This window comes from Vigna unguiculata, chromosome 6 (genome assembly GCF_037176805.1).
Source record: "Vigna unguiculata cultivar grain cowpea cultivar isolate G323 ecotype 2 chromosome 6, ASM3717680v1, whole genome shotgun sequence".
Taxonomy (NCBI): Eukaryota; Viridiplantae; Streptophyta; class Magnoliopsida; order Fabales; family Fabaceae; genus Vigna; species Vigna unguiculata.
In genome coordinates, this window is record NC_140797.1 from 43519942 (window position 1) to 43536850 (window position 16909).

The 16909-nt window shown below is 34.2% G+C and overlaps 2 protein-coding genes and 2 pseudogenes across 2 annotated transcripts; 1 reads left to right on the plus strand and 3 right to left on the minus strand.

The window, feature by feature from the left end:
* Window positions 1-1439, plus strand: LOC114188595 (mitogen-activated protein kinase kinase kinase 17 pseudogene; annotated as a pseudogene).
* Window positions 1440-3372: 1933 nt separating this feature from the next.
* On the minus strand, window positions 3373-5836 carry LOC114188850 (uncharacterized). Its single transcript, XM_028077508.2, has 2 exons — window positions 5316-5836; window positions 3373-4122 (listed from the first exon to the last, which is right to left on the minus strand). The coding sequence occupies exons 1-2, from the start codon at window positions 5599-5601 to the stop codon at window positions 3740-3742; spliced, it is 669 nt and encodes a 222-aa protein (XP_027933309.1). The 5' UTR covers window positions 5602-5836; the 3' UTR covers window positions 3373-3739.
* Window positions 5837-8362: 2526 nt separating this feature from the next.
* On the minus strand, window positions 8363-10003 carry LOC114187550 (putative F-box protein At4g22030 pseudogene; annotated as a pseudogene).
* Window positions 10004-11860: 1857 nt separating this feature from the next.
* Window positions 11861-15209, minus strand: PMP22 (Peroxisomal membrane 22 kDa (Mpv17/PMP22) family protein). The gene is made up of 7 exons (XM_028075122.2): window positions 15014-15209; window positions 14812-14910; window positions 13233-13334; window positions 12869-12944; window positions 12537-12607; window positions 12349-12434; window positions 11861-12229 (listed from the first exon to the last, which is right to left on the minus strand). The coding sequence occupies exons 1-7, from the start codon at window positions 15083-15085 to the stop codon at window positions 12178-12180; spliced, it is 558 nt and encodes a 185-aa protein (XP_027930923.1). The 5' UTR covers window positions 15086-15209; the 3' UTR covers window positions 11861-12177.
* Window positions 15210-16909: the final 1700 nt, after the last annotated feature.

The window sequence follows — 16909 nt, forward strand, 5'->3', positions numbered from 1 at the left end:
CACTCCCTTCTCATCTCATACTCCCTCACACCTCTACTGTCACAACTTCAAGCTTTCAACTTTTCCACATCTTCATGGACTGGACCCGAGGCCACATGCTCGGCCGTGGTTCCACCGCCGCCGTCTACACCGCTCAGTCCCGCCGATCCGCTCCCGTCTTTGCCGTCAAGTCGGCAGAGCTACACCACTCGGAATTCCTCCGAAGGGAGCAGATGATTCTTTCCACTCTTAACTGTCCTCATATTGTTGCCTACCAAGGTTTTGACACCACGTTTGAGAATGGTGTTTACTGGTTCAACATGTTCATGGAATACGCGCCTCACGGGACGCTGGCGGAGCGCGGTGGTCGCATGGACGAAGCGGTGGTGGGATCCTATACGCGCCAAATTCTGCAGGGGCTGCACTACCTCCACTCCCGTGGGATAGTGCATTGCGACGTGAAGGGGCAGAATGTATTGGTGACGGAGAAGGGGGTGAAAATTTCGGATTTGGGTTGTGCCCGGAGGGTGGGGGAGGTGTCGGCCATCGCCGGCACGCCGGCGTTCATGTCTCCTGAGGTGGCGCGTGGGGAGCAGCAGGGGTTTCCTGCTGACGTGTGGGCTCTGGGGTGCACGGTACTGGAGATGATCACCGGGAAGCCACCGTGGCACGGCGGAGGAGACCCGGCGGGAGTGATTTACAGGATCGGGTTCTCCGATGAGTTGCCTGAGATTCCTAGCTGTGTGTCCGAGCAGGGGAGGGACTTTTTGGGAAAGTGTTTGAAGAGGGACCCGAATGAGAGGTGGTCGGTGGAGGAGCTTCTTGGACACGGTTTTGTTAAGGAATGCACGGAATTGAAGTTGCTTTTGTTGGATTCAGACACTCCCACTGGTGTGTTGGAACGAGGATTTTGGGATTCCTTGGAGACAACTGAGCATGGAGCACGTGATTGTCCCTCTGCTAGGGACAGAATTCGTAGGTTGTTTTCGGACGAACCCCTTTGGGTATGGAAAAACGATGATGATAATGATGATGAGCAATGGGTGACGGTGAGGAGCAATGAGTTCCATGAAGAATTATCCTTTCACAAAACAGACACTACTTCTTTTAATATAGTTAGTGATGAGGAAAACGGTTTTGTTACATTATTTGAACCTAAAATTGTAGTAACAACAGTAGTTGAATTGAGTAGATGGAATGGTATTACTTGTGATGATTGTTATCTTGGAGGCAGAAACTGTGATTGTCGCTGCAGAGAATCATTATTGTCAGTTTTTGTGTGTGTAGTGATTGTTCTCGATGGAAAATTTGATTCTCCTGAGATGGGAATTTTTATTTTTATCATGCATTGCTTTCTGTTACTGCTCTCTCTGTCTCTCTTTAATTCAACTTTGGATGGACTCAACACTTTTCATTTTCATCACTATAATATAATACGGGATAATGTGTGCGCCACATAATTAATATATATATATATATATATATATATATATATATATATATATATATAAACACTGTTATCTTAATCCCATCCATTATTAAAAATAGCCTGCGCCTGGTTTTGTGAATCATCACGCACAGTGAGCTCTATTAATGCGTATCAGATAATTTTTTAAATGTTATTAATTTGGTGTTTTCATTAAAAGAGCAACCCTGGATTTCCTTAAAATTTCGGTTGTTAAATGTAGACACGAGCATTCTTTCAAGAATTGATTGCTACAACAAGACTTGTTATCTGTAATTCATTCAAAATATTGGCACTTCATTGATAGTCACAGGCTCCTCCGATGGTGACAGCAAGTTATTCGACCCTATCCTAACTTATTCTGGCTATGAATTTCAAAAGCAGTGAGCTAGGATCTTTCTTATTTTTGGTTCTCGTAATTCTATTCTTCTATGCATCACCACTTACGTTTGCTTCTTTTAGTGGCCACAACTTTCACCGCAAAAAGAAAAGTATTGTTGTTGCCTATTGTAAAATAAAATGAAACTCTCCAATATACAGCACCAATATGTTATCTAATTACAAAGCTCTTAATGTAATTTTACAGCAAAAGTAAGGTTATTTACACACAATTATTTGGTTACACATTGTGTTTCATGAGATGTGTATACTTAATGTTATAGTTGTTTTGATGTGAATTTGAAATACAACATGGATAATTGACATTGATGCAAACACACAATTAATCTTATGAATGTTGATGTAATATGCCTACCTATGCTTTCAAAAAGTGAGAAGATCTCCCCTTTATCCAAAATAGCAAAAGTCACCAACCCTAGGAAACTTCCTTTACTTTTGTGTAAGCGTTTTATCACATTTATTCCATTTTCAATAATTTCATTTCGTTCTTTAAATGAGCTAAATTTCATTCCATGCGGACATTGAAACTATTACCATACAATAACATTATTTATGAACATAGAAGAGGACATGTATGGTTGTGTAATCTCCTTTCTCATATTCTTAGAACTGCATCACTTCTCAGGACTCTTCTATTACTTACTATTTTTAGACTTGGCCCATTTTAGTTATTTACTTTTACTTTAAACATTTAACCACATTTTTATCCCAAGCGAAAGCAATACCCACTCCATTAGTGGCTTAGAAGCAGAAAATTATACTTTATACAAAAAACAACGAAGCTAAATCGTCAATTTGAATAAACTTCTCAACATTCAATATACAAAATAAAACGTTTTAAAGAATTAAAAGTAAATCAAAATTTTCAAACAAGTTAAAAGTTAATTTATGTATATCATCTCTTTCGAAAATTATCTCATCTAACATTTTTTCTGTATCAACAAACTTAAAAGAGCAGCACATTTTTGTCTCAGAAGATCTTAATAGTGACAAATCCAATTAAAAAGTTCCCTTAGGTTAAAAAGCCAATCCAAATAAGAGACACACGTCGTGATATGCTGAAGCAGCTTCAATAACCCTGTATTCTTTTGCATTTGTATGAATACACAGATCCCAACCTTTCATTTTCATGCCAAATCCTCTGCGCCACAGAAGAATAAATGTGAAAAGTGAATAAAGATTTGAACCATTTCCTTTCTTCAAAATCATATCGTTCATCCTGTTATGAGAACAAAGGGTAATCTTTCTTGTGTAGAACTCACCAGTTATAATATACAGTGGTGAACATTCCTTGCTCAGAAATAATGTGTCTTTTCCTTTAACAAAGTACAACATAATGCCTTTCATAAGAAAATTATCCAAATCCAAAAAAAAAGTAATGTCTGCGAAAATTTGTTGAGTTCAGGCAATTTTTTTCTTAAAGTACATGGACCAGAGTGTTTGGGGGGGCTGCCTTTAAAACTAGTACATATACGGTGGGTGTATAGAGGATTTAGACAATATGCATCACACCAGAAATGGAGAAGTAATAAGTGAACGGCCAAAAAGAGATTTCTCTCTGGACCAAAATAGGATAAATGACAAGTTTAAGGGACAACTTTAATACCATCAAACACTATCCGTGAGCACATTCCTTCAGTTTGTCGAATCTTGAATAGTGAAACAGATGTTGCAAAAGTTACATATGTGCAGAAAAAACAAATCAGCACTATATTTCTTGTCATCACTCAAAAAATTCACAATTTGTCAGGACAAAATTGATCCAAGTTCAACTACAAGTGAAAATCGTATTCCTTGAGGAACAAGCATGCAAGGATTGACAAGCTGTTGTGAACAAACTGCCATGGAACTCCGGAAGAGTATACAAGAAGAAGCCATTCCTACCAGCAACGTTACTTACATATTCTTCTTAGAACCTGAATGTGACAATTTCCTGTCCAAGGACTGTAGTTTGTTGCGGAGGTTCTGGTTTTCCTCAAGTAAGCGATCATACTCAAGAAGGAATCCCTCAGACTGTTTTCTCAGAGCAGATACATTGGCTTCTGCAACATCTACGTCTTTAGTTTTTGACTGTAGTTCAGATTCTAGGCGCATAAGTTCTGTTCTCAATCTAGTCCTTTCTTCCTCCACGCCTTTCATTTCTTCGGAAAAGGTAAATTTCCCATCTTCAGACCCTCTGGTCTGTTTCTTGACAACTTCCATGCCCTTTCTTCGAATCCGCAGTTCTCTTATGTAATGATGTAGTCTGTCTATCATAAGCGCAAGAAAAAGTATACCGCCTGCAAATAATTGACCAAAGATGAATGACGACCAGCAGCCAAAGAGCAGGTTTAATATTTCAGAAACATTACAGAGAAAATAGGTCCAGAAAATCAGAACTGTATCATCTGGTTGGATTGGGGCTGCATTTTCACTCTAGTCATGATGCTTTTAAGCTGTGACCAGGGTTATGATAAATCAATGGCATAAAACTTCTTTGGAAGACAGCAAAGAAAATTATGTTAACCGTGATATAATTCATATAAGATACTTCCGGGGGCTTCTTGAACAGGAGTAACTCGTTTCTGAAAATATTGTATAAAGAAAGAGCACATTGTAAGAATTTTTGGCTACAAAAGAGGATTACAGGAAGCCAGAAAAACACCATAGAAGAAACCACTAGGATTGAGCACTGTGAAACCAGTAGGATGGCTGAGCTTCATTTACATCCATGCGGCCAAATTGGATCCCCTTTTCACGCGTTCATGCAGTCAGTGAATTGAACTGTCGGATGAAATGAGACGGCTCATATCTCGAATCAGTATCTTAAGTCTGATTCACCTAGATAGATTGAGTCATTTGATCTACATCCGATGATTCCGATTCATTGACTGAGATGGCTTGAAAATGTTGATCCAACTGAGCACAGTGCAAGTGAAAACAATTTGTTCCTTGTGGACAAAAGAAAATGAAGGAACAAAAGGTAATTTCTCCATGGATTTGACTCCAATGCCTCAGAAAAGGAGTCAACAAAACAAAGGTTCGTTTGTTAACATTTCCCAGACAATAAGACCATACAAGCTCACATTCATGATCAACACCAATCCTGAACAGAAAAATTTAACACCATAGACAACAACACAACTAAATGCTTTCTGGTTGTGAGAGAGAAAAAAAATCCCCAACATTGAAAACCATACACATATGATTCCTAGTTAAAATCCCCACCAACAAAAAAAGTCATCCTTTTCACCAAGTCACATTACTCAAGTTGCTCCAACATAAAAACTAGGGAAGAAAAGTAATCAACCAGTAGCATATAAATAGAAACCTAGAAATTCCAATAAGGACCCAACAAAACATATTGCAAACCTAACGCAGGGAATAAATTGATTCAATTATCCATGCAAGTAATTACACACAAAGGAACCAGATCAGAAATAGAGAGAACAAATCAAAGAATAGCAAAATAAGAAAAAGGGAACACAAATACCCATGAGTGTTGCTTCAAGGAGGTGCTTGGCCATGAGAACCTGATCGGTGGGATTAATGGCACCACCGTCCTCGATCTCACGCTTCTGAATGTTGACCATGCTGTACACACTGGAAGAGAGCACCACGAGAATCGTCCCTGCAACGGTCTTCACAACCAAGGGTCCACGACCCCGCTTCAACCGATCCAACCCCATTATCACAAGCTTCCTCAACGGCGTCTTGAACAGCAGCAAAGCTATCATCGCACCCTCCGAAAATATCAACGTGAACAGAAGCTGAATCATCTTCGTAATTCAGATCTTTCACTTCACCCGCACAATTCAAATGGGATCAGAGAAAAATAACAAATTTATGGGCCCCGTGAGAGGTTGTGCGTCGCTGTCATCAATATTCAATCACAGCAGATTGGAGAATCATAAAAATTTAAAAAGAAAAAAAAAAAAGTGACAGACTGATAGAAGAGAAGCGAGACCCTTTCAAGAGGAGAACGACAATTGAATTCGAAGGCATGGACAAAATTTTGGGTTCCTACCTTCAAAAACATTTTGTTTTGTCACTAAGTCCTCGTAGTTTCCCTTTTTTAAGGTTTCTAACTTTTCTGATTTTGCATCACTTGCATGGTATTATCTTATATTTACATGTTTAGATCAATTGGTGCACAGAGTGAGTTTTTTCACAAAATTCTATTAATTTAATTATTTTTTGTGATGCCCGTAATAATTTGCATTACAAATTAAATGATTTTCTATTACTTTTGTCGTACTTAGTCTTTGAACATATGATTTACATTTGTTTCCCCTTGCTTTTAATTGTTGTTATGTTGGATGAAGAGTAGCGTACACAAAAATGAAATGAGAACTGGATTCCAAGCATGTAATTTCTAAAGAACTAAAATGTTTTACTTTGCTTATGCAGTTAGAGAATTAATGCATAATTTTTCTCATTTTCTAAAGAAAAAGTAGAAAAGTAGCATGAGCATAATTTGACAAGAATCCGCTTCAGTTAGGACAGTTACACTGACATAACTGTATGAATTTGAAAGGAGACATAGACACCTAAACTAATCATGTTTTGTATATGTGGAACATAGGAATCACCAATGGATGGTTCATAATAAATCAATAGAAAGGACACACGTTGTATTTCCAATTATCTACGGTATTTATTTATATCTTATGACCATACTGCCACGTAGATATTCGACTTCAAATATATGTTTAAAGGAAAGTAAAAAGTTAATTATATTACTATTTTAGATATTTCAACCTAAGCTACTTTCTTTCATTTTACAAATCAATTGTAGGTGAAATTATATTTTCAACTTAAGTTCAATGATGAAGAAAACTTATACATTTTCTCAATCGCTTAAAGTCCTCATTTTTTTATTTATAATCATTAATAAAAGTTTTAACTATAACATTTTTAGCATATATAATTTACTATCAATTTTATTCTTATTAACATAATTTATTTTATTATTTAATTTTTATCAATATAATTCATTTTGTTATTTTACTTTTAAAATTTTATAACTGTTTCTTTACGAATATTGGACTTTGATATCATTATTAAATTTTCCTAAAAAGAATGTTTAAAGATTCAACACCAATTAATAGTAAATAAATTTATATAAAATATCAAAATATCATAATACTTTATCTACTCAAAATATAAAAAAATAAAAATAAATGTATAAATCTTTAGGGTTATAGGGTTAAATATGTTTTTGGTCCTTCAACTTCTAATAAAAATTAAAATTAGTCTAACTTTAAAATTTCTTGAACCAATTTAGTCTTTCAGCAAATGTGTGAATTTAGTTCTTTTAACAAAATTTTATTAAGTTTATTTGACGTTTCAAATAAAATAAACTTAAAAAAATTTAGTTTAAATGACTAAATCTATGGGTATATCTAAAGATTAGGAAGTAAATTGATTCAAAGTTTTCAAAAAGGATTATTTCTAATTTTTATTAAAATATGTTTGACAAAAAACATATTTAATTCTTAGAAAATTATAGTTTGACTCTCATATTACTCCTTGATGTGGTTTAATATGAGTTATTGATTATTTCAAAGGAAAGAAAAATATAGTGATACAATAATCAATGAGTCACATTAAGTAATAATGGAAAATGATAAGATATGAGAGTAAAAAAATAAGAATTTATCTTAATATCATATAAGACTTCTTAGTCACCTGGAGTTTCGGACACTTCTCACACCAAACCAAACCCTATCGATAAATTTGAAGTAGATGATGACGTTATTGTTGTGGTGGAGAGCTTAGCATAGGCCAAAATTACAATGCTGGCAAAGGTAATGGTAACAAACTTGGGGAAAAATGGATGAGCCACACCTCCAAGGCTGAAAGGTTGAACTTCCAAGGCTGAAAGGTTGTCAATTATTCTTTTTCCACAAAAACTCTAACTAGGGTTCTTAGTGTTGTTGTTTTTGTTGATCCTCATTGCCCAATCTTATATTTGGAAGTGAATTGATTACTCTATTATTACCCAATAATTTACATATTCTCTGTCAGTAGATAATACCTGTGATTAGAAGTTTATCTGTTTCCTGATGCCAGTAGATAAAACTACACATGTCGTATTTCACTCATTTACATGTTAAAGTAAGAATCAAACTATTTCAATAATATTTTTTTATTATGCTTTGTTCTTTAGAAGATCATCATTGCAGATAGCTTCGAGAGCTTTCCTGAAGAACTATTCCACATGAACAGATGTAACCATTCTGATATAATTTTTATTATTCAACTTGTATAATTCAATAACATCTACAGTTTATGTTCCGGTATAGCATTATCAACATGTGTGAATTTCCAAGCTGTCGAAATGGGAAGCATACTGTTGAGTCACATTCATCTTTGTCGTGACGCCAAATAGACACTGCACTGCTTCACGTGGTTCTTGTTGGTTTCATTTTTATTTCGCACTTGTTTCCAGCACTCTGAACCAATGCAAAAACCAATGCAAATGATTAAACATAAAACTGGATAGCTGTGGATCTAAGCTAACAGCTGGCCAATGAATAATAGGAGCAACGTTAAACTGTAGAAATTTTGTTTACGAAATGAAAGCTTAATAGTTAGTGAACATAGTAATAATTCTTGCTACAAACTATTCACAAGCATTCTCTAGCTATGACAATATTTACAAAAGAAAGCTTGACAATTACAACTAACGAGAAACTTGGTAATAATACTAGAAAAGCTTGCTAGCAAACTCTTCAAAATCCTTCTCTTCATGTGATGATGAAACTGCAGCAGCAATTTGCCTCATTTCTGAGAGACTCCTACCTAGCTGTAAAGCTACTTTGATTTCAAACAATTTTCCATTTTCTCTTTTATGAGGATCTTCTTCAGTAATATTTAGGTCAATGCTCTCTTCCATGAGCTTAAAGAAACCACAATTTGCCCTATAAATCTCAAACACCATCCCTACTTGCCCCCCATGCTCAAATGTGTTGACAACACTTGCCAAAGCTCCTCCAATAACCCCAACCATCACGGGCCATGATGAACTCACAGAACCCACAAAGCACGAACCCAATGCTGCAAGACCAGATAGTAGAGGACCAGAAACTGCCAATACCTTGTTGAAGTTCAAAACTTGTTTACCCAACTTCAAGTACTCTGCCATGTCCTTCTTTCTCAGAATCATCACAATCTTTCTCATTTCAGCCTCCAACCTTGCATCCCATCCATTCTTCCCTTTCATTTTCCCACCCAACTCTTCTTTTCTTGGACTGATCCTTTGCTTCTGTCTAGGCCACCACACTGCTGGCTCCACAGTTCGAGGGAGTTTTTCAAGCATTGAACCCAATAGAGGAAGAGGGTAGGCCCTGTCCAATGCAAGCACTTTCTCCATCGCTTCATCAACATCATACTCACTAGGATTCCCAAGAGAAACCCTTGTTTTGAGTTCTCTATGAAGCTGCTTGAACAGCCTAGCAGCATTTCTCTGCTCCTCTGCAAGTTGTGATGGCTGAATTTTGTTCATCACCAAAATCAACCCTGTGGCTGCCATATAAAGAATCGTGGAGGACACCTTCAAGGCCACAATAGGTGCTCCTCCACTTGGACTAGCAGCTGCAAGGCCAACCATAGCTGAAGCAGAAAGAGTGATCATATTAACAGATGTCATTAGAAGGCGGTTCCAGTTGTCACGCTGTGCCCCAATATTCTTGTGCATCTCTATTCTATCTGCTACTATCTCCATAATCAAATGAAGCTTGACCTCCTCCGCGGAATTTGGTGTGCTTGTTCCAGATGTTGTAGAACCGTTAGTGTTGATTTTGTAGTAAGGATCTTCTTTTGCATGAGTTGTGGTGGTGGTTGGAAGGTACTTATTTAGATAATCCAATTCTGCCACCAAACTTCTGTTAGGAAGCCTTGCAGTGGAGATCTTGGTTACCTTGATCTTCGGAACATCGATTGAGTCAGCTATTCTTCTTGCACTGAAATATGAGAAAGAAGAACATTTGCTTGAAAGCATATTGGTTCCCATGTGCTATTAATATTCACTATTTTTGCTGTTTATGAAGAAGGCCTTAACCAGTAATTGTTAGGGTGTATGTGATTGATGACACTCTCTCTTACACCACATACGCATATATGTATAGAAGCAGGTGGAATGTAATTGAGAAGTTTCATGACATGGTTGAACATGCTCTGAGCATTGAAAACTACTTGTCCTTTCATTTTGGCTATTTCTGCTTTTCTCCCTCCTATGCTGACTTTCAACAGAAATAACGAGTAAACCCTGCAAGCCTGTAATACCAACAAAAAAGAAATTGTTAAATAAAATAAATTATGCCCTCAAGAAGAGTTTAGCCAATGACCCTGAGCAAAATTAAAGTGAACGTCGAGTTGAATGTTTTAACTTGCTTTTTTGACAACCAACAACATAATATGATAATAATATCTGCTATAACAAAACATACATAAGCCTCCACAATAAACTAAAACACATAATGCATTCCCATGCATTTACTCAATCAAAACATTTTGACAGAGTTTGAGAACGTATAACTCCAAGTCCTTTTTTTTTTTCACATTTATTGCATTCTCTCACGCGGGTTGAGTAAAATTGATTTTCCATAATTGATTACTGTTGAGTGCTGCGGCGCGGTTGTTCACAAGATACTATCACTTTGAAATTAATGGCTATACATATTTGTAGAGTATAACTCTATAGGGTCAGAGGTTTCATTTTCTGACCGGTTCCTCATAAAATCCCTACGCATTGTGATTATAACTTTTGATTAACTTCAGTAAAATAAGGCAAAATTCTTTCGTGTTCACACATCCTTTACATTTTTCAAGTTGAATACTGTACCTCATTTTTTTCAGGAAGTACTTTACGAGCTATACTTGTTATAATTTCATATATATATTGCCCAACATATTAAAATGTTTACTATACTAGTCTAAAAGTCAAATTTTAATAATAAATGCATTAAAAATGTATGGTGTGGTTTAAAATCAAATTTTGGATACATTGAAATTCACATGTTGAAAATGTTTAATCAATTGGAACTATTTCGCATCAATTAAATTTTGATGACAACGAAAATGAAAGGATGGATATTGTATTCAATCACAACTTCAACAAAAAAATAATAATAATCATATCATGTCACACTCTTTCTATTTTCTAAAAGTTTCCTGACGAAACAGTTTTGTGTAGAAAAAATTATAGCACAAGTGTATGTATATTAGTATTCATATCGTGTCATGGTCTTTCTAAATTGTTTTGTTGAAATTGTCGTGTAAAAATATGATATGTATATTAGTATATACTAACTCAACTTTCAAATTTAAAAGCCAACGAGTCAATGACCCCTTATTTTGGGTATATGCACTTCCTAACATCCATGAAGAGCAGGTGGAGTTGTCTCAATAAATTAGAAACCTAACCTAACACGAAGAGTTAGTTGTCTCAATTTCCACGTGACTTGAAACGGAACACGTGCCACTCATCTTCCTCTGAGGATTCAACAAAACATTGATTTTGACAAAAGACAATGTACTACATTGGGACTTTGGACTCTTGTGAGATGCTTCAATCCCTCCATTGATGCCCTTTCTCATACAAGTCCATAAAATCCCAGAATGTTCATCAATTATGCATTTATGCTGTTATGTTTATCTGGTATTCAAATATTATTATCAAACTTCATTTCACAACTGGATAATGATATTTTTTCCTTTCCATAGCTTATTTTACGACTTTACAACTTGGATAACAACAAACTAGACTAAATGAATGATGCTAATGATATTCCATAAAATTAATCAAGATTTTTCCAAAAAATATATTCATCCTTAGACTGTTGCCTAGAACAATTAGCTGCTTAGTTACTGTTTTGTCTCCAAAATTCTTTTGACATTTACAGATGAGTATAAAGTGTGTTCAATTTCACATATGATTCGAAAGAATCATATTAAAACATTAGTTAAAGTGTTTTGAAGTTAATTTCTCCAATATGAATCTATGATGAAGAACTAATTCTAAATTGAAGCAACTTTAAACAAATTTATACCGATTTTTATTACTAACTAGTTTTCATAATGAAAACATTCAAACATAAATCACACAACTTTAAAATCAATTTTAACCACAATCAGTTCAGTTGAAAATCAAATCAATCAACCCTTGTACAAAAACATCAACATTCAAAAACTTCTATATTTCGCTCAGGACAAACTAAAGTCTTGCCAACACATTGGAAGATCTTCTTTTGACTTGTTCAATCTGATGGAAACCGCTCTGGAAAGATTAACAGTCTCCTAACAAACAGTAGCATCTACTTCAAAGACTGTGATCAGTACTCTTCTTTGCTTCAGGCTTTAGTCAATGCCAGAGATCGTGCTCGAAGATTTAAGAATATTGACCTAAAATAAAATACACACAATCAATGATCTCAATTTACATGTTGTTATAGCAAAGGGAAATGGGAACGATCATTAACAAGTCAAGGAAATTAGAGGAAAAGAAAACAAAAAACACGTACCAGAAAAATGCTGCTACGCTGTGGAAAACAACACGGAAATGAAGAGGCAAGAATTTATGATTTATCCACCCGACAATCGGCGAGATCTGCGGTTCAAGTCAAGGGAGTGATAAAGTTAAAATCAAAAATAAAAAAATTGATATTTCATTAAATTCTGTCATTTTCTACACTTGAAATAGAAATATTACCGTCCATGCAGTGTACTGCACTGATGGATAATCCTTCCTAACTTTAGCTTTCACATTCACCCAAGGTTGGCCTGAAATCCAATTTTTCATCATAAACATGAGCACACAATTCATCAACCAAGTATGCCATTCATTTTGTACATCACTTTTAGGACAGTCTCGTGTTTTTTGATAAGTAAACAAACAGTAGCCAGGAATGTCAGAGTTGGAAATCCTGTTTTTCATATTGATAAGAAATATTCTTTTTGCCTACTTTCCAGCTGTATCTTACTTGGAGTATTCCATGTTTCTTCAATGTGAGTAAAGAAGTTATATGTTGAAAAATGACCAACCTTCAACAACTAATCCGTAATAAATCATGAAAAGCAAATTGTTCCAAGGAGAAGATGTACATTGTTCAATCAGAACCTGAAAACAAAAAGATCAATGAAAGAAGAATTAATTACAGAAGGATAAATTAAACTTTTCTATCATTTGTGTTGGGAAAGGTGGTATAGAAAACCCATCCGTCTAATTACAAATAAATTCTTGAATAAATATGATCACAAATTTCTTTTAAGGTTCAATTCATTATAGCATTTTAAGACAGCAGATATTTAATGCTGCAAAAATTTAAGAAAAGCAGACCGAGAACATGGTACCAACTGCAATGCCTGATATAGTTAGAACTTAGAACAGAAGGATTTGCAGTTTTACCTTCTTCGCCACAGTTTTTGTATCTCTCTTTCCTTTGAATATTTTGTCCAGTATTAAATGAAAAAAGTGTCCAAAGGGTCCAATATAACCGGCTCCAAAAAGCTGCATGCAATAAACGATTTATGATTCCCAATGCTGAAATATATGTATATAACCAGAAAAGGCGCAAGTCACTCGTAACTGTAGTAGTAGAAGTAGTTAAATTAAGACATAAAGGTTTAAGCAAGAAGCCTACTTGCTGCTACTTCGTCTATCAATTTGGGCATGGCATAGTTCATCAAGATGAGCAGCAACATGTTAATAACTAAAATAACTAAAAGACTCGTTTCATAAGTAAAAATTTTTCCTTCTTGTTATTATGGTAGATGGATTCGAAGCATTGCCATAAGTAAATGTTTGAATTTTTTTAAAGTTTTCCACATATTAAGACAAGGAAATAAAAAAGTGAGGATAGTTTAGCTAACGTGAGGTGCATATAAAGTAGGATTGGGTGACCTGAATATAGATTTTCTTGATTGCTTTGGTTTGGTCCCTTATATTTTCTTATTACAATTTTTTTTTCTTTCAATAAATATCCTCAGGAAGCATTTGATTGTTGAGGTATGAACTGTCAACCTAGTTGAGATGTCATATTCACATGATGATGCTATCCTTAGTGATATATATCACAAAAGAATAAAAAATAAAAAACTCATTCCAACATTTTAAAAACAGTTTTTGTTACCGATTTTCTATCACACCAACCCCCCAAAAGTCCAGCGAAATAGTCCGGCACTTTATCTTCCACATAAATATTAGAAGAACAAAATACTCCTCTTTCAGATGCTTAAATTATATATTCTTCCCCTTTTATTTTAAAAATTACACTCCCCTTTCTACAGATATCAATGTTCACACACTTTAGTTTGTTTGACTTGTTAATATTTTTGTTTCCTCGGATACGGAAATTGTGCGATTATAGTTCTCGATATTTCAAATTTGTCCATTGGCCCCTTTCGGTACCCCCAATGTGCAATTTTAATCTTTGAGTTCCAAATGTGTCAATTAGATCTACTATATATATCAATTGTGTGATTTTAAAGCCTCTGCTAATTGGAAACAGTTCATGTGATATTGACTGTCGTGTGTTTAAGGATTAAAACCACACAATTACAATAGTTGGGGGCAAGAATATGCAATTAAGTCTTTATTTCAACGTAAATGAGTCTGTTAATTACGCAAAAACCTTGTAAGAATGTTCTTTTCTTTTGAATTTTAAGATCACTTACAAGTTACAACTAATTTGAACCACCGACAGCATTCAATTAGCATACTTAACAGATGCAACGATATTTTGAACACTTGTCAAGTCAACACTGAAATTTGGCTCAGAATTTTCATTTCATCCTCTTTAAAGTCCAAAACTTTTAGTAGATATTCAAACCCAATTGCCAATAATACAAACAGCCATAAAAAAAAGAGGAAATTAACCCCAAAATATAGACTGCAATTTACTATATCAGAATCAGGTTACGATACTACTTAGGATTGGGTAGAAAGAACAAGATTGAACTAAATAAAAAAAGGAAAAGGAACTCACGACTTTGAGAAGAAGACGTTTCAATTGAAGTTTCTGTATCCCAGAAAGTTTCTGAGACACAATATCGCTGATCGCTGATACTACACCTGCAGTGATTACCTAATTTGACCCCCAATGACTAAGTCAACGAAAATGGATGGAAAATAAAAAAGAAGGAAAATTGAAAGTGAGATTGATGCAGGAGCAGGAGCAGAAGAGGTACCTTGGTTCTCAAAGGGTTTTCTTGGAGCTGTTTGACGTAATTGTTGAGTCCCTTCTTTGCCAAAGAACCCATCTTGCTCCCACCCTTTGACTGAATAGCAGGTAACTGAGTCTGGGTCCGTCACTTTTGTGCATATGTATTATTATGGATGTCTTCCCAAAATATCTTTGAGACAAGACATTGACCCACCCAGGTTGCTCTTATTTCATTTTTACTTTTTACACACCCAATGTCACATCCCCGTGTAGCACATGGCTATTTATTAATTATGAGACAACAATAGTTAGTAACACATACATAAATTATAAGCAATGAAATTAAAGATTCTATTTTTTTTTATTATCGATCTAAAATCTATATGTTAAAAATTTGACAATACTTTTTCTTACAGAAAATATTTCTATGATATTATCATTTTAAATCAATGTTAATTTCTATGAAGGAAAAATGTTTGCTTCATTATATATATATATATATATATATATATATATATATATATATATAGAATTGAAATTGAAAATAGAAAAAGAAAGGAAGAAAGTAAAGTAATTGTCTTATTATGGTGATTTCACTTGAGTAGGGATGTCAAACGGGGCGGGTAGGGTACGAGTAGTAGTTCTCCGTACCCTACCCGCTAGATAAATATTTGTTCCGTATCCGTATTTATATCCGTCGGGTATCCGTTATGCGGGTACCCGTCTATTTTTTTTTATACCCACGGATATTCATGGATACCCACGGGTATTTACAAAATTATTTAAAAAATAAATATTTAATCATAAATTCAAATAAAATAAAATACATCACTGTCATAAATTTTAAATAAATTTTAAACTAACTCAAGTCCAAATAATTATAAAAATAAATATAAAATGACGTTCAACACGATAAAAATTCTTTAATTAGTGTTTTGATCAACAAGTTCAATTTCTCCGATTGATTTCTGAAAAATAATCAAATAATAAACCTCAACTGTCACGTGCCAAATATTCTTATTTTGATTCCATCATTTGACAACAAGCATACCATAAACGTCACTATCTATATATGGTTTGATGTATATACCCAATTTCAAAGAAGGAGAAGAGAAAAATGTTAAGGGATGTACTTGAAAGAAGACTACGTACCAATACTTGAAGTTGGAAGAATGAAGACAGAAGACAAGATGTGCAACTTATAAAAAATTAGGACAAAATGTTTTTTACTAATATATATATATATATATATATATATATATATATATATATATATATAAGGGTATTTTTGTGAATTAAAGTTTAGCGAGTACGGTATCCACGGATACAAATACTATGATACCCGTACCCGCCCCGTTAACATGCGAGTATCAAAAATATCTATACCCACGGGTAGCGGGTATCCATTTCTTATCCATTGCGGATTTTATCCGCGGATACCTATGGGTACGGATATTTTTGACATCCCTACACTTGAGCAAATAATTATTAATGCAGCTTTATTTTTTTTAGAAGACAAAAATACTCATAAATATTATACATGGGTATTTAATATTTTATTTAATGTTCACAAATAAAAATTAAAACTAATTAATAATAAAATAATTATATTTTAATGTTGCTAAAAATTAAATATAAGAAATTTAAATTAACTGAAAAATTAACAAAAAAATAGTGTTAAACATCTAAAAAAAATAACATAAGAAAGTATAAATTAACAAAAAAACCAACAAAAAAATTTAGTGTTAAACATCTAAAAAAGTTACAAAAAGAGTACAATTAAAGTGTCAATTTGAGACTTAATTGAATTTTGTTTCTTTTTAGTAGAGACTTTAAAAATTTCAAAATTTTTGTTTTGTAACAGTAAGTTATTGTCTAAAAATTTAAAAAGATATTTTTATCTTTATAAAATTTATATGCA

Bases quoted from the DNA above. Each gene is read 5' to 3' on its own strand.
- LOC114188850 (XM_028077508.2), bottom strand. From the start codon at position 5,601: ATGATTCAGCTTCTGTTCACGTTGATATTTTCGGAGGGTGCGATGATA. The intron at 4,123-5,315 runs GTATTTGTGTTC...AATTATTTGCAG, and splicing joins CCTTGAAGCAACACTCATGG to GCGGTATACTTTTTCTTGCG.
- PMP22 (XM_028075122.2), bottom strand. From the start codon at position 15,085: ATGGGTTCTTTGGCAAAGAAGGGACTCAACAATTACGTCAAACAGCTC. The intron at 13,335-14,811 runs GTGAGTTCCTTT...TATTGCATGCAG, and splicing joins AACGTCTTCTTCTCAAAGTC to CTTTTTGGAGCCGGTTATAT. The intron at 12,945-13,232 runs GTAAAACTGCAA...TTTTGTTTTCAG, and splicing joins CAAAAACTGTGGCGAAGAAG to GTTCTGATTGAACAATGTAC.